At 36.6% G+C, this 9,519-nt stretch overlaps 1 protein-coding gene across 2 annotated transcripts in view; it reads left to right on the plus strand.

Moving 5' to 3' along the window:
* Window positions 1-5,964: 5,964 nt before the first annotated feature.
* Window positions 5,965-9,519, plus strand: part of LOC147627374 (uncharacterized) — a 4,090-nt gene continuing 535 nt past the window's right edge. The window contains exons 1-6 of one of the 2 annotated variants that reach the window (XR_015268486.1): window positions 5,965-6,642; window positions 6,814-6,883; window positions 6,992-7,113; window positions 7,575-8,784; window positions 8,944-9,374; window positions 9,486-9,519. The exon at window positions 9,486-9,519 is cut by the window's right edge and continues 21 nt beyond it. Coding sequence is in view for 1 of the 2 variants with exons in the window: in XM_086816020.1 (XP_086672146.1) it covers window positions 6,513-6,642; window positions 6,814-6,883; window positions 6,992-7,113; window positions 7,575-8,784; window positions 8,944-9,336; window positions 9,486-9,519 (1,959 nt within the window). In the remaining variant the exon portion in view is untranslated. The remainder of the gene's footprint in view (window positions 6,643-6,813; window positions 6,884-6,991; window positions 7,114-7,574; window positions 8,785-8,943; window positions 9,375-9,485) is intronic. The other variant, XM_086816020.1, reaches the window with a different exon arrangement.

Below are 9,519 nucleotides of genomic sequence, written 5' to 3' on the forward strand. Positions count from 1 at the left end.
CTCTTCAAAGGTTGTCATGACCTTACATAAAGAGGTTATGACTAACATTTGACTCTTTCAAAATCCCTATTTTTATAAATAACATAGGGCTCTTTTGTAAGCTTTGATATGAAAGCTTTTGAAATTCATGGGTGCTCACTTGGCTAGCGAAGGCTTTTTAAAGCCTTTAAAACTTTAGGAATAGTAATCGTTTTGTTTTTGGTTTTTGGTTTTTTTGTTTTTTTAAAGCTTAATTAAAATTTTTTAAACCTTTTTAAGTTGAAAGCTTTATAGCTTGTAAAGCTTTGTGAGGGATATTATTAACCTTTAAGGCTTGTAATATTTATAAGCTTTAAAGATATTTTAAATCTTTTTAATTACAAATCTTCAAGCTTTGTTGAAAAACTTAATAGGTGGCCAAACGTAACAAGGCAAGAGAGAGAGAGAGAGAGAGAGAGAGAGAGAGAGAGAGAGAGAGAGAGAGAGAGAGAAAATAGGCAAGTGGCTAATGAAGATAAATAAAAGAAGAAATGGAACGAAATGGCTGGTGAATTTCAGTGCAAAGGAAAAAGAAGACACCATCGAAATCGCAAAACCGCCCATGAGGCTATTGGAGAAAAAGCGATAAAGATCTTTCACCAATGGCCCTTCATTTTGCATAAATCACAAGCTTGAAGCTTTAACAATTCTAGACAAAAAGAGAATGATGCTCATAAGTTGTTGAACTCCTAATTTTTGTGAGATGGAGAGATGAAAAAGGTGGTTTTCTTAGAAAAAGAGTGGTTTTTGCTTACACAAAGGTGGTTTTTGGAGAAAAGGTGACATAAATCCATAGCCTTTAATTTAAGGTTGCATCTAATGATCTGCAAAAGTCACATAAACCATTCAATCCTTTGCCCAAAGGTTTTTATGCCCTTGCATTCTTTACCCTTTCGATTTTTGTGAGCTTCTTCCTTTCTCCAAAGTACTTGTACCCTTGCTATTTACATGCTTTTACAGAAACAAGAGTATTTTACATGCTTTTATAAATTCAACTTAACAAAATTTATTATGAGAAGAGGCTTACCTTTCCTTGGTAAGTAATTCTAAAAAAAAATTATTTCTTTTTTCCAAAGAATATCAAACTGCTCTTGATTTGGTCTTGCTCTAATACCACTTAAACAAAAATCTTCCTCTAAGTACAAACTTAAACCATATACTCTCAATCACTTGATTAAATTAAACCATACACCTTGAATTACTTGATTAAATTGATTTTTTTTAAAGATAAAGCATAGAAGAGGTGAATATAAACAATTGAACGATAAAGACATGAACAGAAATACTTCACCACACAAGACAAAAGCACTGGGTACAATCTGCCCGCGAGTCCCTCGACGTGTGTGGCTCTTCCCACACATAAAATTTATGTCATATTCATATTCATATTTTTAGGCCCTCGGAGCCAATAATAGCACCTTTTTCTACTTTTGGGCTTTTGCTTTACAATATTATAAATAACCTTGTCCAAAGTTTCTAAGATTTACACATGACAAAACCTTTGCGCAATAATAAATACAATGGGAATATACACACAGCTACTTGTGCACACATGCACATTAAAATAATCTTGTGCACATGCATACATAAAAAAATCTTGTGCACATACGCACATAAAATAACCTTATGCACATATGCACATAAAATCTAGCCATATGATAGGCTACAAATGATCAGCAAAATTCTAATGCAAAAATATCATGATTAGCACATGATCTTTATCTTTACACCACCGCTCAGTCCACCATCTGGTATGACACCTCAATCTGTACCCTCTTACAGTGCGGCATCTCAATCGATACCCTCGTACATCTCACTACCTATACTCATAGATATAGTCCACATTAGTTAAGCAATGAATTGAACACATTAATCAATCCTAATGCTATCATGACCATAATATCATATCACACGTACCCACTGGCACGGCACACACAGGCATCCCCATATATAATAAGAGATATAATTTCTAATATCTTAAGAGTGATTCTCATAACAATTTGATACTTTAACCTTGATTTCATTGATCATTTTTGAGCTATAAAATGATAATGCAAGTGTTTATATGCTAGACATGAGACTTATTGACAGTAACAATGTAGAGAAGGTTAGTAATATATTTGATATATCAATATTCATTTGCTGATAATTCAAATACTAGAACCTATACATAATTGCTTAATGTCACATGCTATATGTAAGAGGTTCAATTATCACCTTCTTATTTTTTATTAAATTTAAAGAGTAGATTTAGATATACTAAGTAACATCAATTATTAAATAAAGATTGTTGGAGATAAAAGTGTCTCAACAATGTATGAAATAAATACAAGGAAAATCTCACGAGCACAGAAGGTAATATTTATACCATGTCTACTTTCTTCATGATGATTAAAAAAGCATAGAGATATTTAAAAATAAATAAATTTCAACATGGGTATAGATAAGTATCAAGGGTACAAACAAACCTTGGCTTCTTCCACCTTCAAATTGAAAAAGTGTAAGGTAGTTAGCTATATAACATTAATAGCATTTCTTCTTAGATGATTAAAACTTTTTCTTATATTAAAGTTTAAACTCATTTTTTACTTGTCTATATTTTTTTGAGTCATTTTACTTATATGAACACTTATGATTCTCACTTAGTACACTACTTCTCTCCTCAGAGTGATTCTTTTATGGATGATACGCCATCTTCTCTTGAAGCTACTCAACCTCGAAAGGTAATGTTGTTAGTGTATATTGTTTTAATCTCATAATTGCTTTAAGTATGATATACACTTACTTTCTTCTATACTTCTCATTTTGAAGCTTAAGATCTTTTTCAGTTTTATGCTTTAGGAGGCAAGTGAATATGGCACAGATGACCAAGAAACGATTTTGATGAAGTTCCTAGTGCAAGGAGTATAGAGAACATGTACATGTCAATCATAGTTGCAATTGCTATATGAGAAAAGCTCAAGTATTCTCTGCTAACAAAAATAGTGAGCAAAGTTTCAAGGGGATGAGAGAAAACCTTATAGCTTAGTTATTACAAGAAGGATGAGTGACCCATTGGCAAGAATAGACACGGCTCTTTATCTTCAGATGATGTTAACTTAAGTGATATTTAAACTATAGAAAACTTTAGTACTTAAATTATTGATGCACAATCAAGATCTCAAACTGATGTATCATTTTTATCTATTTTTAAAAAAAAATGTCACACTAATGTGATGTATTTATCTGAAACTCATGTAATGTTTTAACTATAATTGTTTAGAAAATTTAAGAAGTATTAAATATTTTAGCTATTTAGAAATATTATGTTATTTAGTTATAAAGTATAGAAGAAGCTTTTTGTTTTAAAAATTTATGACATAAGGGTTGATGAAATTTATGAAGTTTCACTTCATAAGTGTTCTAAAAAATGCTCAAAATCTCTCTCTCTCTCTCTCTCACACACACACACACACACACACACCACGCACACATATATAATGTTACGCACACACAAAAAAACGGCATGTGTGTGTCTTTAGATGTCCACATAATAGTGTAATATTCTCTAGTACAAATAGTAAAAAATACTTTAAATCTCTATCTCTAGTCTCTCTCTCTCAAGGTTGACATGTGTATCTTTAGATATCTACATAATAGTACAATATTCTCTACTATATATACAAATCATTAGAGTAACAATCAATATAGTGAATGCTTTCATGACTTTTGCTATTGTTTTTTCACTATATAGCTTATTATATATTAGTTTATTTTTTATATAGCAAGTGTTTTCCTAAAATGAAAAACTAGGAAGTGTTGTACTTTTGCTAGATCTAGACTTTTACTATTTATATGTTCATTTTTTCTCGTAAACTATTTTAGCAAAAGTTTTTTTTTTGGGCTATATAGGAATGTGTTAAAAGTACCTTGTGTATATGCCTCTTAAACCTGTTGATAGTGCTGGTGAGATGGAGCTCTTAGTAGTAGATAAATTTGGATCTGAGTATTAGATAGATGTTTAAAGGCCCTAATAAGATGTATATAACCGCTAGGTATATAGCGGTTATATACTTTGGAAAGGAGACTATACTATATAGTATATATTAAGCAGGGATAGTGGACCCTTCTCCAATGAGTCCATAATAGACTTACTGACTTAGCCCTTCTTGTTTCATTGGGGTCACGGGTGCGAATTGTATGCCAAAACATCATTGGATGATTGATGGACGTCGTTCTAACACAAAAATAATGGCTGGGAGTTTTCATTAAACAATTCAAAGATTTGATGGAGGAGTGCTGCAGGAAGTATATGTTCATGATGGCTGTTGTGTATATATCCTAGGCAGGTATTAGGCCTATGAGAGACAGAGAGAGAGACACACAGAGAGGGAGAGGAGGACGATATATCGATGTCATTCTTTTAGCTGCTTCAAGACAAGGTGGAAATCAGTTGTATATATTCAATGCTCAGGGGGGGTACAGTAGTACAGTGCTAGTAGGTAGTACAGCTCCAGAGGACCAGCTACTAGACCTGAGAGAGAGAGAGAGAGGTGGGGCTATAGCCGCCGGAAAAGCAGGCAATGGCGCAGGTCATGACAACCGGAGACCCTAGTTGTCTTTAACTTGCGTGTGCATTAGTCCCCTCCCCACACACGTTGTTCTGTTGGGTGAGAGGGTACTGTGACAACATGGCCGGAGGCGATGGAACGAGTGTCGTGCGAAGAACCTATTTGTAATTCTAGTTTGCAAAGCCAAAGAACATATGCAATTCTAGTTTGCAAAGCCAAAGAACCAGCTAGCAGCTGGTTAGAGAGAGAGAGAGGGGGGGGGGAATCAACGTCGGTAGCTAGCAGCTGGTTAGAGAGACTGTGTGTGTGAGAGAGAGAGGGGGAGGGAATACACGTCAACACGAGAGAGAGAGAGAGAGAGAGAGGGAGAGAGAGAGAGAGAGAGAGAGAGAGCGCATAATCGAACCGCCATTGTGACTTTGAACGCTTTGCTGGAACCGTCTATTCTTCTACTATTTGTTCCCTCCTTACAAGCTACCACAATATCATAAATGTATAGATATGGATTTACTATCTGTTTGTTGGCTGGTTCAAGGTGGGCCCGGTTGCGCAATCGTATATCGGAAGAAGAAGAAGCCATGGGATGGGATGGGGGCATGGGCAGTGCTATTTTCTCAAAAATTGGAAAACTTTCATATATAAAAATAGGAAATTATCAATAAAGAGTTTTTTTTTATTTTTTAAAAGGTATTTGTACTATATTCTTTTTAATATTATACTAAACTCCAGTTTTTTTTTTCCAGCATTAGGCATGGGCCTTCATCAAAACTAAATTCGAGGAATTGAGAAATTCTAGGGCATTTTGGTTAGTGAACTTCATCGACATATATTATTTATTGTGTGTGAAATATTATATATCGTGTATGCCATGTCTATGGTATGACCCTCACCAGGGTTGAAATTTCAAAAGGCTTTACCTTAACTGTCAACTTAAAAGGCCATAAACTAGTTGACCTTCTTCTGAAGGCTTCAAATCTGAGCACTGGTAGGGGAAAACCTTTTTAATATTATATATATATATATATATAAAAGTAGAATATATGCTGGCCAACACAGTATAGGGTAGTGACTACGAGACTATTGTGTTAGTAGTAGCGTGCGGAGGAGATTTGGTTTAACTGCGTTAGCAAAGCGCCGCTAAAATACGGATAAGAGAACAGCCAAAAGCCTTGACCAGCGGCGACGCAGCCGCCTTTATAATCGCCTGTAGGCTTTTGTTACCTGTATATATATATATATATATATATATATATATATGATACAGCAGATTCCTCTCCAAATTACCCCCTAGATTTTTTTTTGGCTTTTTTTTAAAGTACGTTTTAATTTAACACACACAAAATAATATAAATATTCCAATCTCCATGAAGAACGTGGTCTTCTCATTTCTGGGACATTCATGGCGGCTACCATCATACTATCATGCAGCTCTCTGTCTGCTGCAACCTTTAATTTATAGAGCCGCTCGTGTAAAAATCCCCCATAATAGTATTATTAGTAGTATTCTATTGAATGCAAGCTCAGATGCAATAATCACGATTCTCAGTCCGTCCGTCTCTCCGTATTCTATTTCTTGTTTTTTTGATCCATCCTCTAGTCAGCTCCCCCTAATCACAGCAATGGAAAATCAGCTGTTCCATCGTGTTAAATTGTTTGCGTTCTCATCGTTTTACTAGGATTTAATTACTAAATTCTCTTTCTTTTTCCACAGATTTGGGCCGCCGAGTTAGCTACCGCACACTAATTAATCTCACTAAACCACTGAATTCCCTCTCTTTTTCCACAGATTTGGGCCGCCGAGTTAGCTACCGCACACTAATTAATCTCACTAAACCACTGAATCTCCACTAAATCACCATCATACATACTAGCTCAATGTACAAGGTGATTTCTTCTTCCTCTACATAGCAGGGCACCAATTCTCAAACACATTGGAGCGCCTGCATGGAGGAGCCCAAAGTCTCTACCCTTAGGAAAGTGAACGTAGTGTACTACTTGAGCAGAGGTGGATTGTTGGAGCAACCCCACTTGCTAGAAGTGCCCACATCCTCTACAGAGGGCCTTTATTTGAGAGGTAATTATTTTAACAATTAGTGCAATAATTTCAAATCAGCAGAAATTAGCGCACGTAAAAACACTGACATTCATGAGCTCGCAAATTTCCATAATTCCCACTGTTTAATTTCATCATCATAAATTATGGCTGTGATCCTTAATCTATTAAACCTCACTGGACAATTGGCAGATGTTAAGAGAAGCCTGATGGGTATCCGAGGGAAAGGGATGCCTTCCTCTTTCTCATGGTCCTACAAAAGGTACCCAAATGATATAATTATAAGATACAATTCATAATCTTTAATTCCTTAAAAATTTGTATAAACTGGGCATTCGACCACTAATGAAATTGAGCGGCTTGTGGCCAGGAGCTATAAGAAGGGGTATGTTTGGCAGGACTTATCCGATGATGATCTCATTTTCCCCGCGAATGGGTGCGAGTATGTTCTCAAAGGATGCAAGATTAATCATGCAGATCCCCCTCCTGCAAGTAAGATATATTCCGACCCCAAAACTTTCAATAGTATATTGTTCATGGGCTCAATTTTTCATATTATATATACTTTATGGAACTCACAAATACAACATTGAATTTGCAATGCATCTAGCTTGAATTAATATCTTATTGAATATTGTCATCAAATTCTCATCTGTTGACCCTGCATATGCACATCATGCATAACATAAACTCTGACTCACAATATTTTTGTATGCTTAAAGTCTCACATATTCTTGTGTCTGTAAATATAATGCATATGTAATTGTATATTCGTGATTCTATAATCCATGAATTTCAATTTAGTGATTGTGCTTTTGTTTGTAGAGAAATATTGCTCATCAACCCACAGCAAGCAAGGATTCTATAATCCATGAATTTCAGTTTAGTGAATATTGTTGTGATTCTATAATGATCCATGAATTTCAATTTAGTGATTGTGCCTTTGTTTGTAGACAATCGCTCATCAACCCGCAGCAAGCAAGCTACTACTACAAGGACTGAAAACGATCCCCTCCCTCTAATTTGCCCTACCATGGCTTACGTGATTAACACCTCGGCGGGGACCTCATTATCAAAGAGTAGTGAGTTATTAGACAAGGATGCTGAGGATTACAGTTCTAGAAACTCCCAAATTACCTCGGATTTATCTCTAGAATCTGGTCAAATCACGGTTAGTTTTGGGATTAAAGGGGGATTCGAGCACAGCAATGGGAATCATGATGACGCAGCTGGTGGTCAATCTTCAAGATTCAGCATAGAACAAAAGAAGCATGTGGAGAAGGGATTATTCATCCCCTGCAAACCTCAGTTAATCCACCATGGGAAGTATGAGGTTCTTACTAAGCATGGATACCCATTGGTTAATCTCGCCCATGAAAGTGCTGATGTTGCAACTCAAACAGACGAAGAGGGGGATATAATCTGCAAGATTAGGAGGGCTAGTTCCTCTACATCTGAACAGCATTTAACAGGAGGCTCAAGCTTAGTATCTGATTCAACGTGCCAAACAGAATCATTAGATGAGGTTAGGCAAATTGAGCTAAACAAGGGAGAAATCTCACCGCCGCCTTGCTCAAACTCATCCGCTAGTGCTTCTTCAGATAGCGGTGCTTACTGTGGTAAACATAAATTGGTGACTTCTACATTAGCTGAAGATCAGATTAGAACAAGTCCGGTTTCATTATGTAAAAATTACAGTCATGATCAAGCGTCGGGTGAATCGCAATTAGTTGAGCAATCGACTGCATTAGACGTTAATGATTGTGCTGATTCTCCATCTGCAAAGGCTAATTATGATTACCTGGGCAAGAAATTAACCTCGAATGCTATTAAGCACAAGCCTTACAAGATTTGCAGCAGTTCAGGGTTTTTGCAATTTGTATCGTGTGGTGGGGGGCTCGAAGTGAAGGATCAGGAGGGGATTATGAACCCTGCAGAAATTACTGTCCCTCCTAATCATGCAATCGTCTCGACCAGTCCGGGCTCAAAAGGTGATAACAGCAAGAAATTATCGCACATGAATGGTTGGGTTAGTTGTAATTACAAGAAGGCCAGCACTATCAAAAGAACCAATGTGGATAATGACCAATTATCTCCTGATCTGCTAGAAAAGCAAGCATTCACCGGCAATCATGTTGAGGAAAGCAGCTCGCGTTCCCATAGGTAAAATGCGTCTATATTAGCTCTTATTTTCGTAAAATGGAAATTTTGCTCGTTAGATCTGATCTTGCTTAGCATAAACTGGCTCATCATCGGCTCTAATTTTCGTATAACCTGCATTATAATGCACGTATCTTGATTAGTGGACTTCCTATCTTGCAGGAGCTCAAATGCTAGCCAAGCTGAGCTAATCAGATATCATCACCAATACAGAAGAAAATCCTGCAGCTCCGCATGCAGTGAACGTCTTGATCATCTGCATGAGTGGAGATCTTTCCCAGTTTTCGGCTTGGGAAGTTTAACTAGGCCCATTAACTATGCAATTGGCGCTAATCCACTGACCAAATCTGCGTCATTAAGGAAAAGCTTAGCTCAGCCCAATACCATTCGTAATCTGGATTGTTTCATGCAAGTAACATCATCAAGCAAGGTGAAAACAAACAATGCAGCTAGCCAAAGTGAAACTCACGAACTTTTCACACCTGCCTCACTTATGTGGGACAATCTGCAACAGCCATTAAGCCAGAAATCAAGCGTCAGAATCGGAGACGAAAGGTGCAGCTGAATTTTGCCAGTCTAATCATCATAGAATGGTACTTTGCAGTATGATTAGTTCTTAATAAGAGGTTAATCGTGTAATAAGCTCTAGCTCTTGTCTTCGAATTAAGCTCTAACAGCTCTTGCCTTAATAATGTTGCACTCAGGGGCCCCCATCCAGATAGGAGCAAAGCCGAGTGG

This window comes from Cibotium barometz, chromosome 21 (genome assembly GCF_041138505.1).
Source record: "Cibotium barometz isolate CiBa-2024 chromosome 21, ASM4113850v1, whole genome shotgun sequence".
In the NCBI taxonomy this organism is placed as follows: domain Eukaryota; kingdom Viridiplantae; phylum Streptophyta; class Polypodiopsida; order Cyatheales; family Cibotiaceae; genus Cibotium; species Cibotium barometz.